This window comes from Nycticebus coucang, chromosome 15, assembly GCF_027406575.1.
Source record: "Nycticebus coucang isolate mNycCou1 chromosome 15, mNycCou1.pri, whole genome shotgun sequence".
Classification (NCBI taxonomy): domain Eukaryota; kingdom Metazoa; phylum Chordata; class Mammalia; order Primates; family Lorisidae; genus Nycticebus; species Nycticebus coucang.
In genome coordinates, this window is record NC_069794.1 from 76,331,414 (window position 1) to 76,352,688 (window position 21,275).

Below are 21,275 nucleotides of genomic sequence, written 5' to 3' on the forward strand. Positions count from 1 at the left end.
TTAAAAAGTCAGTGGTTTACACCAACAGGAAGCAGATCAAAACTTATCAAATTGTACACTTTAATATGTTTACAATTGTTTTACTTCAATAAACTTTGATTATACCTCAATAAAGCTAATTTGATTAAGTTAAGGTGGTAGTGAACAAATGTGTGTTTTTAAAAAAATTTTACAATGGTCAACCTGAATTCCAGATATCCACCAAATCAAGCACTTTGGACTTAGAGCTGGGATCAAAATTCCTGCTACAAATCCTTAGTACCAACTGTGTAATCATTGGTTCTCAATAAAACAACTGAGTGACAGCAGACTTCTCTCTTACATTGAAGCTTAATGAACATTCTGGTATGAACCACCATGAACTTTCAAAAGCTTTGGCTGTGGAGGAAGCTTTGGGGCTACCTTGAAATGAATTTTTCCATCTTGCATAATGCTGTCAACAACCTATGGCAACAGCAGATAAAAAGCAACATTTTAAAATATTTTGAAGTTGTAGAAAACTTCCTACATGTTTCTAGGACAAAGAGAGAGAATTTATGTGAATAATGAATTCCAATACTTACAGCCCCCTTGCAGTAGAGCCGAAGCTTTCCTGAAGGAGTCCGGACAATTACGGACATCCTTTTTCTATCACTAGAACAACATGAAAAATGTTATTAGTTTCTATTTTCTTCAGTACATGATGCTAACACACACATGCATGTGGGTGCACATCCACACCCACACCCACAATATCAAAATTTAAAAAGTCCCAGTAGTCAGAGTCATTAGCTTGATAATTAGTCAAAAGGTCAGCATACATCTTCAATTGCAGATCTCCACTCAACTAGGATTATAAGTCCCTATGGCCTTCTGCAACTACTATTTCTCAGGCACTCTCCTTTCTTCCATGGAAATGTATTAGCACAACTACATATATAACATATTGTACACATATTATAAACTATTGTATTCATAATTATAATATTCATATATGTATACATTATAATACATATAGAATATTCTTATCATATTAATTTTAAAATACATTACATATGTAATATGTAATACATACTATATGAAACATACTATGTATATATAATATAATCATTTTCAAAAAACAATAAGAAAAGAAAAATGCTGCCATGGGCTCTGTGTATTATTCAATCCTCACAACATTTCTATCAGTTAGAACTTCCTGTCCTCATTTTGCCACATAGAGATGTTAAAATGCTTGCATAATAGATGCCAAAGAGTGTTATTATATATAGTTTTGTCTAAAAGTCCTCCATATTTTCTCCTTCTTCTGTTGACTGTTGTAGACACAACATAAGCTCACTGCTATTATCCTGACTTAACAGTCCAAACAGGCTTGAAGATCTCTACTTTCCACCTTGTCCCAACACTGCCAAAGTGAACTTCCAAGCCTGCACTCCTTCCTCATCATGGTATTCCCTTACTCAACCCTCAGACAGCTGCCCATAGCCTAAAAGGCATGTCAGCATACCCTACAAATACCCTTCAAGTCCCCACCTTTGTAGCTCCTCTTGGTATCCCACAACCCTGTATTTGCAAAAATAGAGTACAACCACACCAAAAGGTTCTCTATTCCCTAAACAGCTTACATCATCCTATTTCATCACTGCTTCCCTGTCCTCTTGCTAAGATATGTATCCCATTCCCAACTCCCACATCTACCTGTTGAATTCCTTCCTACCTGTCCTGCAAAGATGCAACTACCTTCACAAAGGCTTCCTAAAACTCTTCAACCAGAATAACCTCTTCTGTGCTTGCTTAGAACTTGATGTAGCCATGTGCTTATATTTTAGCATACCCTGCCTAGCACATAATTTTTTTTTTTTTTTTTTGCACATAACTGTGTCTAATAGACTGCAGGGTCCTCAGGGCACAGACAATGCCCTCATCTTGAATCAAACTCTTCTTTCTTTCTTTATTCCTCTTCCCCCTCTCTCCTTTATTTGATACAACTGTATTTTTAATTTCCTTTATTTATTCTCATTTATTATTTTTTTCTTTCTTTTCTTTTTTCTTTTTTCAGTGAGAACTGGAGTGGCACAGCTGTGGTCTAGCAGGGAGGTCACAGTAGTAGTCTGGTTCAAGGAGGCCAAGATCATGGTCTAGGAAGACCATGCCTAGAAAGAAAATGGCATGCCTAGGAAGAAAATATTGGTAAGACTGCACTCTGGAATTTGTCTATTTCTTTTTCATTCTTACTTAATTTTTCCTTCTTGTTTTTTATTTTTGCTTTTTTCCTTCTCTTCCTATTTGCAGCAAACGAAGAACCTGGCTTTGATCAGGCTGGTAAGGAGCTTCTGATTTTGAGGAACCAAAGTAGCCCAGTCCCTCAAAATCTTTGAGTTACAGGTACAGCCTTATCACCATGCTGATCAAAACTATTTCTTCTACCACTCTCATCATCTGTTCCTGTCCTCCTTCTCACCTGTTCTTCAATTTTTTTCTTTTCTTTCATCCTCCTTTCTTTTTTCTTTTTCTTTTCTTTTGCTCTTTCCTTATTTTTTCTTCTTTTTTTCTTTTCATCATGTTTATCCCTGCTTACCCTTTACCTACCTCCTCCTTTTGGCCTTATACCAATAGGCCTCTTCAACACCTATACTCTGAGACAAGGTAATTTACAGCAAAGGAGAAAGTTATAAGGAAAAAGGAGGACAATGAGGTGAACAAGACAAAAGAATACATGAGGAGAAACCAACAGAAAAATTCAGGCAACATGAAAAACCAAAACAGAGGCACTCCCCCAAGGGACCATGATGCAACTACTGCAGAAGACTCCACCTATAAAGAATTAATGGATTTGACAGAAAGGGAATTTCAAGTATGGCTGATAAAGATAACAAAGGGAATGGATGAGAAAATGAAAAGACAAAACCAAAAGTAAAATGAAAGATGTGTGGAATATAGAAAGGAAATTGCAGAGCTTCAGGAAATGAAAGAGACAATCAGAGAATGTAAAGATGTAGGTAGGAAATACCAAAAATATATTAGACCATGGAGAAGAAAGAACCTCAAACCTAGAGGGTAAAGTGTTTGAGTTAACCCAGGTAGTTAAAGAGGCAGAAAAGAAGAGAGAGAAAGCAGAATATGCCCTTTGAGAACTATGAGACTCCATAAAGCATTCAAACATACGAATAATAGGGCTTTCCAAAGGGAAAGAAGATTGTCCCAAAGGTATGGAAGCCCTGCTGGAGACTATCATAAATGAAGACTTCACAAGATTTACTAAAGATCCTGAGACACTCCTTTTAGATGGATATCAAACCCTAGGCTAGGTCATCCTAACCCAATGGAGCCTCTCCAAAACAGATTGTAATGAAACTGCCCAAAGTCATGACAAAGGAGAAAATTCTGCAAGCAGCCAAGAGCAAGCACCAACTGACCTACAGAGACAGAGTCATTAAGATGACAGCAAACATTTCAATTGAAGCCTTCCAAACCAGAAGAGCATCATCATCCATCTTAGACATTCTTAAACAAAACCATTTTCTGTCCAGAATTCTCTATCCTGCTAAACTAAGTTTGAAAATTGATGGAAAAATCAAATATTTTGTTGATATACAAACACTGAAGACATTCACCAAAACAAGACCAGTGCTTAGAACTATTCTCAACATAGACCATCACAATGTAAACACCCAAAACCTAAAGGTCAGAGCTTAGCTACAACAATGGTGCAAAGGATAAACTACACAATGGACTTTCAAATATAAGACGACTAGAATTCCGCCACACTTATCAATTCTCTCAATAAATGTCAATGGACTGAATTCACCACTGAAGAGGTACAGGCTGGCTGATTGGATAAAAAAGCACAAGCCATATATATGCTATCTTCAGAAGGCACATCTAAACTTCAAGGACAAATCAAGACTCAGGCTTAAGGGATGGAAAACAGTATTTTGAGCAAGCAAATCAGAAGAAAGAAGGGATTGCAATCTTAAATACAAGCCAATTTAAACCAACTAAAATTAAGAAAGATGAAGATGGAAATTTCATACTGACAAGAGAATAATACAACATGAAGACATTTCAAATTTAAATATTTATACACCTAACTTAAATGCTCCCAGATTTATGAAACAGACCCTGATGGGTCTGAGAAATATGGTATCCCATAACACCCTAACACCTAAGGACTTTAACACCCTCAGACAGAACTGGACAGATCCTCTAAACAGAATGTAAACACAGATGCAAAGAACCTAAAAGTGACCCTGGAATTAGTGGGATTAATAGACATATAGAGAACATACCACACCAAAGCTAAAGAATATACATTTTTACATAAGCCCGTGAAACATACTTGAAAATAGATGACATACTCATACTAGGGTATAAATCAAACCTCAGCAAAATTAAGGGTATAGAAATTATACTTTGTCTCCAAAGGAGCATATTTCTCTGGTGCTTAAATTCTTGCAGCTTTAAGATGTGTTCGAAAAGATTTTTTCTTTTAAAAGATGGAGACTTTACCTCTTTCATGTTTACATGGATGGAGCTGGAACATATTCTTCTTAGTAAAGTATCTCAAGAATGGAAGAGAAAGTACCCAATGTACTCAGCCCTACTATGAAACTAATTTAGGGTTTTCACATGAAAGCTATAACCCAGTTACAAACTAAGATAGAGGGAAGGGGATTGGTGGGATTACACCAGTGGTGCATGTTACAAGGGTATATGTGAAACTTGGTAAACGGTCTGTGAAGCTAGTGAATGATGCCCCATGATCATATCAATGTACACAGCTATGATTTAATAAAAAAAAAAAAAGGAAAAAGAAAAAAGATTTTTTCTTTTAACATGGTTTTGTTTTTGGTTCCAAGATTTCATTTACATATTTAAAAAAAAAAAGAAAGAAATTATACTTTGTCTCTATTCAGACCACAAGGCAATAAAGGTGGAACCCACTCCAATAAAAACATTCATCCCCACACAAAGGCATGGAAAATAACCTTAAACTGAATAATAGTTAGGATCAGCAAGACATAAAACAGAAATGGTTAAATTCTTCAAACATAACAACAATGAAGACACAAATTACCAAAACCTGTGGCATACAGCTAAAGCAGTCCTAAGAGAGGAAATTTATTGCGTTAGATGGCTACATTCGAAAAACAGAAAGTGAGCTCATCAACAAACTCATGAACCATCTTATGGAATTAGAAAAAGAACAGTCTAATGCTAACCAAAATTAACTCAGAGATTAATGAAATTAAAAACAAAAATTAAAAAAATTAATAAAACAAAAAGTTAGTTTTTAAAAAAGAAAAGAATAAAATCAATAAACCTCTGGCCAGATTAACTAGAAGCAAAAAAGAAAAATCTCTAATAACCTCACAGAAACAATAAAGGGGAAATAAAAACAGATGCCACAGAGACATAAGATTATCTCAGAATACTGGAACATATTCTTCTTAGTAAAGTATCTCAAGAATGGAAGAAAAAGTACCCAATGTACTCAGCCCTACTATGAGACTAATTGAGGGTATTCACATGAAAGCTATAACCCAGTTACAACCTAAAAATAGGGGGAAGGGGGAAAGGGAGGGGAGGGGGGAGGTAGGTAGAGGGAAGGAGATTGGTGGGATTACACCAGCGGTGCATCTTACAAGGGTATATGTGAAACTTGGTAAACGGTCTGGGAAGCTAGTGAATGATGCCCCATAATTATATCAATGTACATAGCTATGATTTAATAAAAAAGAAAAAAAAAAGAATACTACAAGCAACTCTATGCCCAGAAATTTGACACTGGGGAGGAAATGGATCAATACCTGAAATCGCACACACACCCTAGACTTAATCAATGAGAAATAGATCTGAACAGACCAATTTCAAGCACTGAGATGAGAGAAACAATAAAATAATCTCCCAACAAAAAAGATGCCCTGGCTCATACGGCTTCACACCAGAATTCTGTCAAACCTTCAAATAAGAGCTTAAACCCACACTGTTGAAATTATTCCAAAAAATTGAGAAGAAAGTAATCTTTCCCAACACATTCCATGAAGCAAACACAACCCTGATACCAAAAGGAAAAGACTGAAGTAAAAAGGAGAATTTCAGACCAGTTTCGCTAATGAATACAGATGCAAAAATTCTCAATAAAATCCTACACAATAGATTACAGTTACACATTAAAAAAAAAATTCATCACGTTCAAGTAAGTTTCATCCCTTGCGGCTGGTTTAATATATGCAAGTCCATAAACATAATTCACCCTATCAACAGAAGCAAAAATAAAGACCATATGATTCTCTCAATAGATGCAGAAAAAATATTAGATAAAATTCAGCATCATTTTCTAATTGGAACATTTAAGGCAATACAGGCATAGGTGGCACATTTCTGAATCTGATCAAAGCCATCCACAACAAACCCACAGCTAATATTATACTGAATGGAGTAAAACTGAAAGCTTTTCCACTTAGAACTACAACCAGACAAGGTTGGTCTACCTTTTACCACTATTACCACTACTATTCAACATAGTGCTGGAAGTTCTAGCCAATGCAATCAGGCAAGAGAAGGAAATAAAGGGCATCCGAATGGGTGCAGAGAAGGTCAAACTCATGCTCTTTGCCAATGATCTGACCTTATACTTAGAGAACCCCAAATACTCAACCATAAGACTCCTGGAAGTGATCTAAAAATACAGCAATATCTCAGGATATAATATCAATGTCCACAAATCAGTGGCCTTTGTATATGCCAATAATTGCCAAGTTGTGAAGTTAATGAAGAACACATTTCCTTCACAGTAGCTTGAAAGAAAATTAAATACCTAGAAATATACATAACAAAGGAGGTGAAGGACCTCTGTGAAGAGAATTATGAAACCCTAAGAAAATAAATAGAAGAAGATATTAACAAATGGAAGAAAATAACATGCTCTTGGGTGGGAAGAATCAACATTGTTGAAGTGTCTATACTTCCCAAAGCAGTCTATTCAGTGAAATACCCATTAAAATACCAACATCATACATTTAAGATTTGGAAAAAATAATTCTTCATTTTGTATGGAACCAGAAAAAAAAAGACGCTTAGTAATAAAAACACAGCTGAGGGTATCACCCTACCAGACTTTCGGCTCTACTACAAGGCTATAGTGATCAAAACAGCATGGTACTAGTGCTAGGAGAACTGGATAACCTCATGTAAAAGACTGAAACTGGACCTGCACTTCTCACCACTTACAAAAATTGATTCAAGATGGATAAAAGATTTAAATGTAAGGCATGAAACAATAAAAATCCTAGAGGAAAGTGTGAGGAAAAAACTTGAAGATATCAGTGAGGGGATTATTTTATGAAGACTTCAGTGGCAATTGCAACAAGAACAAAAATAAACAAATGGGACTTAAATAAATTGAAAAGCTTTTGTACAGCTTAGGAAACCACAGTCAAAGCAAACAGACAACTTTCAGAATGGGAGAAAGTATTTGCATATTATGCAAGCAGAGGAAGAAAAACTGGATGGAATCGGACTCTATGAAACCAAAGATGGGGAGCTGAGCCAAGAAGTTTGGCAAGCTGTAACTCCAAGGAAGAGAATTAAAGAAAACAAATTACAGGTACAAAGCCTATCGACTTGAGGGAGATCCCTCCCCCAAGCAGGGGACCTGCCACAGGCTATCCACAAAGGATCAGGGGGAAAAAGCCCTCTCATTTTACCTTGCTGGAGAGAGCCACTAAATTCCAGGTCTCTTTCTCCAGGGAGGTCCCACTTATGAATGTAGACACTACCCCACCAGGCATAAAATTGAACAGATATTTCCCCCCCCAAGTCCAAAGTCCCAGTTCACCCTTCCCCCTTGTATGGCAGTCTGAAGCTTTGCCCACTGCAGAGTACAGTGTTTGATCTTGTCCTGAGAGAATTGGGCATAGTGTGGTCCACCAACCATGAGGACAGAATCTGTGACTAATGAGGAAGAAAGAGGGTGTAGGAAGAAAGAGACACTTGGCGGGAGGAGGAGCAGTCTCCTGGTTATTACTATACCCAGCCAGTAGTAGTGTTGACCATTGGTTTGGGCTGTGTCTGGCGGGATGGGGTGCAGGACCCCCGGCTCTGATGGCACCCACAGTGGGAGAATTGTTGCCCCATGTGGACTAAGTTTGGCAGACAGGGCTGGTCCCCAACCCCTACTGGGCCTGGGACCAGAGGCTTGATTGGCGTGGACTGCAACCTGAGAGCAAGGGCGTGGTCCACTGATTCCAACAGAACCCTCCAGCAGGAGGCGGAGCATGATTGCAGACAGGACAGATGTGTAGCCCACTGCTCCGAAGTCACCAGGTGAGAGGAAGGGTGGTCTGGACCTTTTCCCCATGTGGATTATTGGTGTAGACAGACAGCTAAAGACACGCAGCAAATTGGGGGATTGTTGTATATGAGGAGTAATTTAAAACCACAGACTCTGTTGTAGAGATTTTCCCTGTTTGGCCATGCTGGCTGGCAGGCCCCTCCCTCACAGAGGATAGCAGCTTGCAATTCATGGCAAAACTGAACTGACGAAAATTTATTCCTGAGCTGAGTTTGGCACCTGAAAAGGGAGCCACTCAGAACCACAAGGAGCTAAGCAACCTGATGGAAAATTGAAGGGAAAGGATTCCGCCCGGGAAACAGACATTTTGGATTGTCCGAAAGGGCGGACACCTTCCCCCGGAACAACAGGAGTGATTAAATAGACCCAACCATTCCTGGTGGGGAATATTGGTGTGGGCTGGCAGTTCAGGCTGTGCGGCGAAACTCAAAACTCCAGATTCAAAAGTGAGACTCTGAGAGACAAAAAGTCTCCGTGTGCCACAGCCAGGGCAGCCCGTGTCAGCAAGATCCAGTGGCAGCCAGCCCCTGCCCCACAGCTGATTGCAGTTGCCAGTTTACAGGAGAACGTGGGAGCAGAGTGGAAACATTTGCGAAGCGTGGACTCCTGAACCGAGTTGGGAGGTAAGATAGGAGTGCTGTCTGGAACAGAGCAGCAGAGGTTGCACAATAATTAGGTAATAAACTTTTACAGAAACCCCATAATGGCAATCAGCCAGGTAGGGTGGTTACCATGGTAACAGTATAAACTGTGAGTCAGGTATAAGCCTGGGAACTACTAACAGCGCCACCTGGTGTCCAGAAAGATATTGCATCATAAATATATTCCTACAAAAGTTGATCCTTACGTCATACATAAAAATGCATATTTCTACATATATACAAGAATAATATTTTTGTGGTTGGTTCCTTTTTTTCTCTTTTATTTCCTTTTTTCTCATCATTTTCTTGCAGAAGCTATTATAATTTTTATTATTTTTTTATATATTTTTATGTTTATTTTTTCTATTTTTAACTTTTTCTTTCTTCTTTTTTAACTTTTTTATGAACACCACTTTTTATTTCCCTTCTCTTTTCCTCTTCTTCCCATCTTATGGTTTCTGAAAGTGCTTACCTCAGATTTTTAGAGGTTTTTTTGTTTGTTTGTTTTGTTGGTATGTTTTTTAACATTTTAAAATTATTTTATGATTATCATTATTTTTATTGTAGTTTTTGTTGTTGTTGTCTGTATGTCTATGTGTTTCTCATTGTTTGTGCATCTGTGGGCTTGTGTGTCTGGTAGCCTTTCTATCTGTTTATTTCCTCATTTGGTCTCAATGAGTTTGGTGTTTTCACCTGCAATTCTGAGCTCCCAGCACTCCCCTCCAATCTCACTCTGAGGTCTGGAAGCCTGTCCCAAAGGAGTCCAGATTCTGGAGTGATTTATCGAGGGCTGTGGACAGGGCCTGGACTGCACCTGGTCAGTGCTGATTCTGCAGCACAGGAGTGAGGAGACAACAGTCAGCTGAGAGGGAACCACATTGGAGTGGCAGTGACCTGAGGTGCAGAGCAGCAGCCGTTCTTGGCAACTATACGGCCCACCCCCAGATATTCCAAAGCCACAACTCCTGTCTTCCTAGGAAACCAGAGGAGGCTGGGCATCTTCTCAGATTGTAACCACTGTGGAACAGATCTGGTACTGAAACACAGGCCCCGTGAGTAAAGGGTTTGCCTGTGGCAGTACCAGCCTGAATGGAGTGCATGGACCAGAAAGTGCATGTGCAGACCTGGGAAATTTCCAGGGTGGGGCTAACCCAGAGGACTGCTTTACTGAGCCTAAGATGCACCCGGCCCTAAGGGGATCATCAGCCTATAGACAAAGAACGGCAGGAGGCTAGAGCTCACAGCTAAACATGCTGCAAATACAAACCTGCAGGAGTAAAGGCAGGGCCTGAGGCACAGGTTCTGGGAACTCAAAACAGCTTCCCTTGTGCCCAGGAATTTAGCAGTGACAGAAACAAATCCCCCACAAACTTGTTCTGTTCTGTCAGTAACATCAATAAGAGACGGGGCTGGGACTGAGTGAACACCACCCAACCTCCATCAAGTGCCCAAGGTTGTCAGGCTTCACCACCCCCTACTGGACAGAGGCAGAAAGCAGTGGCCTGGCTGAGCAGATACAGATGTCCTTGTGATTCAGGCAGGTGCAATCCACTGGAGTATCTGCTCACTGGAAGCAACTGAGTCACAGTCCTGCAGGGCTATCAGTGACTGGGTGTGACAGAGGTGCAAGGTGGGGAAGAAGGCATCAAATTTCCCAGACTAAACCATTTGCTGGGTTGGTCCTCCAAACTTCACAGAGCACCACACAACTCATATTTGAGTTATCACCAGAGAACTAAATTCCAGTTCCCAGAGACCTTTGAAACTCTCCCACCTGAGACAGGTGCTGACTGAGACAGTTGATTTGGACCTTTTGAACTGGGCATATGGCCTGAGGACTTTTCAAGTGGTGCCCTGGGTGTGTGGTTGTAGGAAGGTTTGATTTTTCTTTTCCAACAGTTGACTGTGGGGGACGGGGTGACTAAATTGCTGGTATTTCTCCACAGCTAAGCTTCAACCTGGAGTAACTGTTTCACTACGGTTGAACAGAGACCAGATGAAAACAAGACAGAGACACTTAGCCCACCACACCAAATAGATCCCCAGTTTCTCAGGCCATAGCACTGTAGGGTCCTCAACAAAGCTCTAGGGGAAAAGTCAAATGGTGTAAAATAATCATGGGGCAGAATCAGTGGAAAAACTCAAGTAACATGAATAACCAGAATAGATCAACCCCAACCCAAGGAAAGATATGGCAGATGTAACTGAAGATCCCATTCATAAACAGCTAGCCGAGATGTCAGAAATCAAATTCAGAATTTGGATTGCAAACAAGATTAATAGAATGGAGGAAAGAGTAGGAGCAAGATGGTAGCCGAGTAATAGCTTCCTTACATCTGGGCACCGTGAGTCTGGGGAGATAGGAATCCAGGCATCTCTGGCTGGTGGGATCTGCCTATAATCATTCTTGTGAGGATACAGGGGGTCAGCGAGAGACTTCTGGACCCCAAGAGGAGGACTAAAACAGTGGAAAACCAGCAAGTGGTAGCGTGTGTTCAATCGGTCTAAACCCGCCAGCAACTGTAAGTAGCAGTGAGACTGCAAACCGGAAAGGCCTTACCTGTGAACTCTTTTGGTGTCTTTGGACTTGGCACTAAGTTGAAGTGCCTTGGGGAGAGCCTGAGTGGGAGTGTGGAGAACTTTGGCCATTGTCTAGGGCCCCAGTCTGAGCCGCTGAGCCAGACGGAGCTAATAGAGTTTGGCTGTGAGCCACAGGGAGCCATTGTGAGTGATCTGCCCCAGCAAGCTCCGCCCTCAGGGTCGAGGAGCAAGAATCGGGCAGGAGCTGGTAACCAAGCAACTGAGTAGCCTAGGCAGGGTCTAAGTCACCTTACAGCCCTAAACCTCAGGGGCAGAGTGAGACTGGTTTTGGCACACTGGGTAAGTGGATAGCCACTTCAGCAGTGATTCCAGTGACAAGCACTTTCCTGCAAAAGCTTCTACTCAGCAAGTTTACAAGTTCGAAGTGCCTTTTAAGAGGGCTGAAAAGAGATTTAGGGTGTCTACCTGCTGGGGTTGGAGAAATCTGCAGCCTCCAGTTGTATCAGCACTGTAATTAACGCTCATACCCAAGAGGACCACGTATTCCCCAGACAATATTCAACAACATATACATACCGCTTTGTTTTTGGTTGTGTTTTTTTTTTTCTGTTTTTTGGATTGGTTGTTTTTCTGTTTATTTTGATGTTGTTGATGTTCTTTAGTATTTTAATTTCAACCTTTTCCGTACAGATTATTTTCTTTCTCAATTTTTCTACGGTAATTATACTTTCCCATTGCTGCCTTCTTCAATAATTAGAACTTCATTTTTGCTAGTGTTTCTACCACTATTATTTGGTTTTTCACCCAATTATATCCCGTAAAGTTTTCTGTTTGCTTGTTTGGTTTGATTTATAGCATTTTTCTCTTTCCTCTCTACTTGGTGGAGGTGGGGTACTGTGTCTGACCAGGTTAGCAAAGAGCCACTGACCTCAAGGGAACCACCCAACAGAGCACACACAGAAGGTGAGTTTTTATTAAGGTTGCATCAAAGTTATCCTACTCTACACCTATATTGCTCTGTCCCCCTCTTTCTGTGCCTCTCTTCTTTTTGTCAATATTCCTTTTACCCACCCCCTCTCCTTTCTCTATTTTTTCTTTTTCAATTTGCTCATTCCTCCTTTCTTCCATCCCTTTCTTCCTCTTCAACCTTCTCATCACTCTGGTCCTGTACCAAAAGGACTCATTGAAACCTTAGTCCACAGGCACGAGAACTTAAAGAGCAAGAGGAAGTGAAAGGAAAATTAGGGCAAGGAAACAGATAAAAGAAATCACTTATGAGGAAGAATCAGCAGAAAACTCCAGGCAACATGAAGAACCAGTCCAGAACAACCCTGCCAAGGGACCATGAGGTAGCTACTACAGAGGATTCCATCTATAAAGATATGTTAGGAATGACAGAAAGGGAATTTAGAATACACATGATGGAAACAATGAAAGAAATGATGGAAACAATAAAGGAAACTGCTAATAAAGTGGAAAATAACCAAAAGGAAATCCAAAAACAGAATCAAATAAGAGATGAACGATATGAAGAATATAGAAAGGATATAGCAGAGCCAAAGGAACTGAAACCGTCAATTAGGTAAGTTAAAGGTGCAATGGAAAGTACCAGCAACACGTTACACCATGCAGAAAAAAGAATTTCAGAGGTAGAAGACAAAGTTCTTGAGATAACTCAGATAGTAAAAGAGGCAGAAAAGAAGAGAGAGAAAGCAGAACGTTCACTGTCAGAATTATGGGACTTTATGAAGCGTTCCAACATACGAGTTATAGAAATGCCAGAAGGGGAAGAAGAATGCCCCAGAGGAATGGAAGCCATACTAGAGAATATTATAAAAGAAAATTTCCCAAACATCACCAAAGATTCTGACACACTGCTTTCAGAGGGATATCGGACCCCAGGTCGCCTCAACTCTAACCGAGCTTCTCCAAGACACATTGTGATGAACCTGTCCAAAGTCAAGACAAAAGAAAAGATTCTGCAAGCTGCCAGGAGTAAGTGCCAGTTGACCTACAGGGGCAAATCCATCAGATTGACCGCAGACTTCTCTAATGAAACTTTCCAAGCAAGAAGACAATGGTCATCTACCTTTAATCTACTTAAACAGAACAATTTTCAGCCCAGAATTCTGTACCCTGCTAAGCTAAGCTTCAAAATTGACGGAGAAATCAAATCATTTACGGATATACAAACATTGAGGAAATTCGCCACAACAAGACCAGCTCTACAGGAAATACTTCAACCTGTTCTGCACACTGATCACCACAATGGATCAGCACCAAAGTAAGAACTCAGAAATCAAAGGACAGAACCTAACCTCCACACTGATGCAAAAGATAAAACTAAGCAATGGACTCTCACCAAATAAGACGAATAGAATACTACCACACTTATCAATTATCTCAATAAATGTTAATGGCTTGAATTCCCCACTGAAGAGACATAGATTGGCTGACTGGATTAAAAAACACAAGCCATCCATCTGCTATCTGCAAGAAACACAACTGGCTTCAAAAGACAAATTAAAACTCCGAGTCAAGGGTTGGAAGACAATTTTTCAGGCAAATGGAATTCAGAGGAAAAGAGGAGTTGCAATCTAATTTTCAGATACATGTAGATTTAAAGCAACTAAAGTCAAAAAAGACAAAGATGGTCACTTTATATTGGTCAAGGGAAAAATACAACAAGAAGACGTTTCAATTCTAAATATTTATGCACCCAATTTAAATGCTCCCAGATTCTTGAAACAGAACTTACTCAGTCTGAGCAATATGATATCTGATAATACGATAATAACAGGGGACTTTAACACTCCTCTTACAGAGCCGAACAGATCCTCTAAACAGAAATTAAACAAAGATATAAGAGATTTAAATGAGACCCTAGAACAAGTGTGCTTGATAGATTCATATAGAACACTCCATCCCAAAGATAAAGAATATACATTCTTCTCATCACCCCATGGAACATTCTCCAAAATTGATCATATGCAGGGACACAAAACAAATATCAACAGAATAAAAAGAATTGAAATTTTACCTTGTATCTTCTCAGACCATAAGGCACTAAAGGTGGAACTCAACTCCAACAAAAACGCTCGACCCCACACAAGGCATGGAAATAAACAATCTTCCTTTGAATAACAGATAGGTGCAGGAAGAAATAAAACAGGAAATCATTAACTTCCTTGAGCATAACAACAATGAAGACACAAGCTACCAAAACCTATGGGATATTGCAAAAGCAGTTTTGAGAGGAAAATTTATCACTTTAGATGCCTACATTCGAAAAACAGAAAGAGAGCACATCAACAATCTCACAAGCCATCTCATGGAATTGGAAAAAGAAGAACAATCTAAACCTAAACTCAGTAGAAGAAAAGAAATATCCATAATCAAATCAGAGATCAATGAAATTGAAAACAAAAGAATCATTCAGAAAATTAATGAATGAAGTAGTTGGTTTTTTGAAAAAAAATAAAATAAAATATATAAAACATTGGCCAGACTAATGAGAAATAGAAAAGTAATATCTCTATTAACCTCTATCAGAAATGATAAAGGGGAAATAACAACTGATCCCACAGAGACACAAGAGATCATCTCTGAATACTACCAGAAACTCTATGCCCAGAAATTTGACAATGTGAAGGAAATGGATCAATATTTGGAATCACACCCTCTCCCTAGACTTAGCCAGGAAGAAATAGATCTCCTGAATAGACCAATTTCAAGCACTGAGATTAAAGACATAATAAAAATCTTCCAAACAAAAAATGCCCTGGTCCAGATGGCTTCACACCAGAATTCTATCAAAGCTTCAAAGAAGAGTTATTCCTATACTGCAGAAATTATTCCAAAAAATTGAGGAAGAAGGAATCTTCCCCAACACATTCTATGAAGCAACCATCACCCTGGTATCAAAACCAGGAAAAGATATAACCAAAAACGAGAATTTCAGAACACTCCCACTCATGAATATAGATGCAAAAATTCTCAACACAATCCGAGCCAATAATTACAGCTTATCAACAAAAAAGTTATTCCTCATGATCAAGTAGGCTTCATCCCAGGGATGCAAGGCTGGTTTAAAATATGCAAGTCCATAAACGTTATCCACCATATTAACAGAGGCAAAAATAAAGATCATATGATCCTCTCAATAGATGCGGAAAAAGCATTTGATAAAATCAAGCATCCTTTCCAGTTGGAACACTGAAGAGTATAGGCATAGATGGCACATTTCTAAAACTGATTGAAGCTATCTATGACAAACCCACAGCTAATATATTACTGAATGGAGTAAAACTGAAAGCTTTTCCTCTCAGAACTGGAACCAGACAAGGTTGTCCTCTGTGACCTTTACTCTTCAAATAGTGCTGAAAGTTCTATCCAATACAATTAGGCAAGACAAGGAAATAAAGGGAATCCAAATGGGAGCAGAGGAGGTCAAACTCTTCCTCTTTGCTGACGACATGATCTTATACTTAGAGAACCCCAAAGACTCAACCACAAGACTCCTAGAAGTCATCAAAAAATACAGTAATGTTTCAAGATATAAAATCAATGTTCACAAGTCAGTAGCCTTTGTATACTTTGTATGAGAAGCTAATTAATGACACAACACCCTTCACAATAGTTTCAAAGAAAATGAAATACCTAGGAATATACCTAACGAAGGAGATGAAGGACCTCTATAAAGAAAATTATGAAATCCTCAGAAAGGAAATAGCAGAGGATATTAACAAATGGAAGAACATACCATGCTCATGAATGAGAAGAATCAACATTGTTAAAATATCTATACTTCCCAAAGCAATCTACCTATTCAATGCCATTCTTATCAAAATACCAAAATCATACTTTCAAGATTCGGAAAAAATGATTCTGCGTTTTGTATGGAACCAGAAAAAACCACGTGTAGCTAAAGCAGTTCTTAGTATTAATAATAAAGCTGGGGGAATCAGCATACCAGATTTTAGTCTGTACTACAAAGCCATAGTGGTCAAGACAGCATGGTACTGGCACAAAAATGGAGACATAGACACTTGGAATCGAATTGAAAACCAAGAAATGAAACTAACGTCTTACAACCACCTAATCTTCGATAAACCAAACAAGAACATACCTTGGGGGAAAGACTGCCTATTCATAAATGGAGTTGGGAGAACTGGATGTCTACATGTAAAAGACTGAAACTGGACCCACACCTTTCCCCACTCACAGAAATTGATTCAATATGGATAAAGGACTTAAATTATAGGCATGAAACAATAAAAAAAGCAGAGAAAGCATAGGAAAAACACTGGAAGATATTGGCCTGGGGAAAACTTTATGAAGAAGACTGCCATGGCAATTGCAACAACAAAAATAAACAAATGGGACTTCATTAAACTGAAAAGCTTCTGTACAGCTAAGGAGACAACAACCAAAGCAAAGAGACAACCTACACATTGGGAAAGAATATTTGTATATTTTCAATCAGACAAAAGCTTAACAACTAGGATTTATAGAAAACCCAAATTAATCCACATGAAAAAAGCCAACAATCCCTTATATCAATGGGCAAGAGGCATGAATAGAACTTTCTCTAAAGATGACAGACGAATGGCTAACAAACACATGAAAAAATGTTCATCATCTCTATATATTACAGAAATGCAAATCAAAACAACCCTGAGATATCATCTAACCCCAGTGAGAATGGCCCACATCACAAAATCTCAAAACTGCAGATGCTGGCGTGGATGTGGAGAGAAGGGAACACTTTCACACTGCTGGTGGGACTGCAAACTAGTACAACCTTTCTGGAAGGAAGTATGGAGAAACGTCAAAGCACTCAAGCTAGACCTCCCATTTGATCCTGCAATCCCATTACTGGGCATCTACCCAGAAGGAAAAAAATCCTTTTATCATAAGGACACTTGTACTAGACTGTTTATTGCAGCTGAACTTACAATCGCCAAAATGTGGAAACAGCCTAAATGCCCACCAACCCAGGAATGGATTAACATGCTGTGGTATATGTACACCATGGAATACTATTCAGCTATTAAAAAAAATGGAGACTTTACATCCTTTGCATTAACCTGGATGGAAGTGGAAGACATTATTCTTAGTAAAGCATCATAAGAATGGAGAAGCATGAATCCTATGTACTCAATTTTGATATGAGGACAATTAAGGTTATGTGGGGGAAGCAGAAAGAGGGACGGGGGGGTAGGACCTTGGTGTGTGTCACACTTTATGGGGTCAAGACATGATTGCAAGAGGGACTTTGCCTAACAATTGCAATCAGTGTAACCTGGCTTATTGTACCATCAGTGAATCCCCAACAATAAAATAAATAAATAAATAAACAGAAAATAGAATGGAAGAAAATTGGGAATTAGAAATTCGATGAGCAATTCAAAAGTCAGAATTAGAAAATCGTTAGAAATACAAAAGTTCTCTCAAGAATTTAATGAAGGTAAAGACAAAACCAGCAAAAATTTTGATACACTGAAGCAAGAATTTGCAGCCCTCAAGTATCTGAAAAACACAGTAGAATCCCTCAGTAACAGAGTGGACCAAGCAGAAGAAAGGATTTCTGATGTTGAAGACAAAGCGTTTTAACGATCCCAAACTCTCAATAAGGAAGAGAAATGGAGAGCAAAAATAAATCATTCCCTCAGAGAGCTCTGGGATAATTCAAACAAAGCTAATATCTGCCTCATTGTAATCCCTGAAACAGATGAAGTGGCCTCACAAGGCACAGAGGCCCTTCTTCATGAAATTATGAGAGATTTTTCCAGATATGACAAGAGACTATGAAATTCAGATAGCAGACAGTTTCAGAACCTCAGCATGACTCAGTCCAAATAAGATATTCCCCAGGCATATAATAATTAACTTAACTAGTGTTAATATGAAGGAGAAAATTCTGAAAGCAGCCAGATGTAAGAAATCCATTACCTACAAAGGGAAGAATATTAGAATGACTGCAGATTTCTCTACTGAAACTTTTCAAACCAGAAGAGGGTGGTCATCGACATTTAATCTCCTGAAGCAAAATAACATTCAATCCCGGATCCTGTATTCAGCTAAACTGAGTTTCATTTATGATGGAGAAATTAAATACTTTAATGACATTCATATGTTGAAGAAATTTACCATAACCAAACCACCTCTCTCAGAAACTTCGGATCAAACTCCAATTTCCACACTGGTGAAAGGATTAAAAATGCCAACTGGACTTTTGAAAAACTCGATACCCAAAACTTCACCAGACTTATCAATATTCTCCATTAATGTGAATGGCTTAAACTGTCCTCTAAAGAGGAATAGGTTAGCTGACTGGATACAAAAACTCAGGCCAGATATTTGTTGCACACAAGAGTCATATCTTAACTTAAAAGACAAATACAGACTCAGGGTGAAATGAGGATGGTCATCCATATTTCAGGCAAATGGTAATCAGAAAAAAGCAGGTGTTGCAATTTTATTTGCAGATACAAAAGGCTTTAAACCGACTAAAGTAAGGAAGGACAAGAATGGTCACTTCATATTTGTTAAGGGTAATGCTCAATATGATGAGATCTCAATTATTAATATCTATGCACCCAACCAGAATGCACCTCAATTTATAAGAGAAACTCTAAAAGACATGAGCAACTTGATTTACTCCAGTTCCATAATTGTCGGAGATTTCAACACTCCCTTGGCAGTGTTGGATCGAGCCTACAACAAGAAGATGAGCAAAGAAATCTTAGATATAAAACTAACCATCCAACATTTGGATTTAGCAGACATCTACAGAACATTTCATCCCAACAAAACTGAATACACATACTTCTCATCAGCCCATGGAATTTACTCCAAAATCGATCACATCTTAGGTCACAAGTCTAACCTCACTAAATTTAAAGGAATAGAAATTATTCCATGCAACTTCTCGGACCACCATGGAATAAAACTTGAGCTCAGTAACAACAGGAATCTGCATACTCATACAAAAACAAGGAAGTTAAATAACCTTATGCTGATAGCTGGGTCAAAGATGAGATTAAGAAAGAAATCGCCAATTTTTTGGAACAAAACAACAATGAAGACATGAACTATCAGAACCTCTGGGAAACCACAAAGGCAGTTCTAAGAGGGAAATTTATAGCACTGCAAGCCTTCCTCAAGGAGAGGAGCGGAAGTTAACAACTTAATGGGACATCTCAAACAACTGCAAAAGGAAGAACATTCCAACCCCAAAACCAGTAGAAGAAAAGAAATAACCAAAATTAGAGCAGAATTAAATGAAATTGAAAACAAAAGAATAATACAACAGATCAATCAATTAATAAGCTGGTTTTTCGAAAAGGAAAATAAAATAGATAAACCTTTGGCCAACCTAATCAGGAAAAATAGAGTAAAATCTCTAATCTCATCAATCAAAAACAACAAAGACGAAATAACAACAGACTATTCAGAAATTCAAAAAATTCTCAATGAATATTACAAGAAAATTTATTCTCAGAAATATGAAAATCTGAAGGAAATTGACTGATACTTGGAAGCACGTCACCTTCCAAGACTTAGCCAGAATCAAGTGGAAATGCTGAACAGGCCCATATCAAGTTCTGAAATAGCATCAACCATACAAAACCTCCATAAGAAGAAAAGCCCTGGACCAGATAGTTTCACGTCAGAATTCTACAAAACCTTTAAAGACGAATTAGTATTACTCAACCTGTTCCAAAAGGTAGAAAAAGAAGGAAGACTACCCAACACGTTCTATGAAGCAAACATCACCCTGATCCCCAAACCAGGAAAAGACACAAGAAAAGAATATTATACACCAACATCACTAATGAATATACATGCAAAAATATTCAACAAGATCCTAACAAACAGAATCCAGCAACACATTAAACAAATTATATATCATGACCAAGTTGGTTTTAACCCAGGGTCTCAAGGTTGGTTCAATATACATAAATCTATAAATGTAATCCAGCACATAAACAAATTAAAAAACAAAGACAATATGATTCTCTCAATCGATGCAGAAAAAGCTTTTGATAATATCCAGCATCCCTTCATGATCAGAACACTTAAGAAAATCGGTATAGAAGGGACATTTCTTAAACTGATAGAGACCATCTACAGCAAACCCACAGCCAATATCATATAGAATGGAGTTAAACTGGAATATTTTCCACTCAGATCAGGAACCAGACAAGGCTGACCATTGTCTCCATTGCTTTTGAACATTGTAATGGAAGTTTTAGCCACTGCAATTAGGGAAGAAAAGGCGATGAAGGGTATCCATATAGGGTCAGAGGAGATCAAACTTTCACTCTTCACAGATGATATGATAGTATGTCTGGAAAACACTAGGGACTCTACTACTAAACTCTTGGAAGTAATCAAGGAATACAGCAGCGTCTCAGGTTACAAAATCAACATTCATAAATCAGTAGCCTTCGTGTATACCAACAATAGTCAAGTTGAAAAAACAGTTAAGGACTCTATCCCATTCACAGTAGTGCCAAAGAAGATGAAATATTTGGAAATTTATATACAAAGGACGTGAAAGATCTCTATAAAGAGAACTAAGAAACTCTAAGAAAAGAAATACCTGAAAATATTAACAAATGGAAAACATACCATGCTCATGGCTGGGAAGAATCAACATTGTTAAAATGTCCATACTACCCAAAGCAATATACAATTTCAATGCAATCCCTATTCGACCTCCACTGTCATACTTTAAGATCTTGAAAAAA

The 21,275-nt window shown here is 38.6% G+C and overlaps 1 protein-coding gene across 1 annotated transcript in view; it reads right to left on the reverse strand.

Annotated features, from left to right (window-relative positions):
- The window catches only part of LOC128566496 (phospholipid-transporting ATPase IB-like), a 372,171-nt gene that overhangs the window by 218,170 nt on the left and 132,726 nt on the right, over window positions 1-21,275 (reverse strand). The window contains exon 18 of the mRNA XM_053563334.1: window positions 564-633. Coding sequence (XP_053419309.1) covers window positions 564-633 — 70 coding nt within the window. The remainder of the gene's footprint in view (window positions 1-563; window positions 634-21,275) is intronic.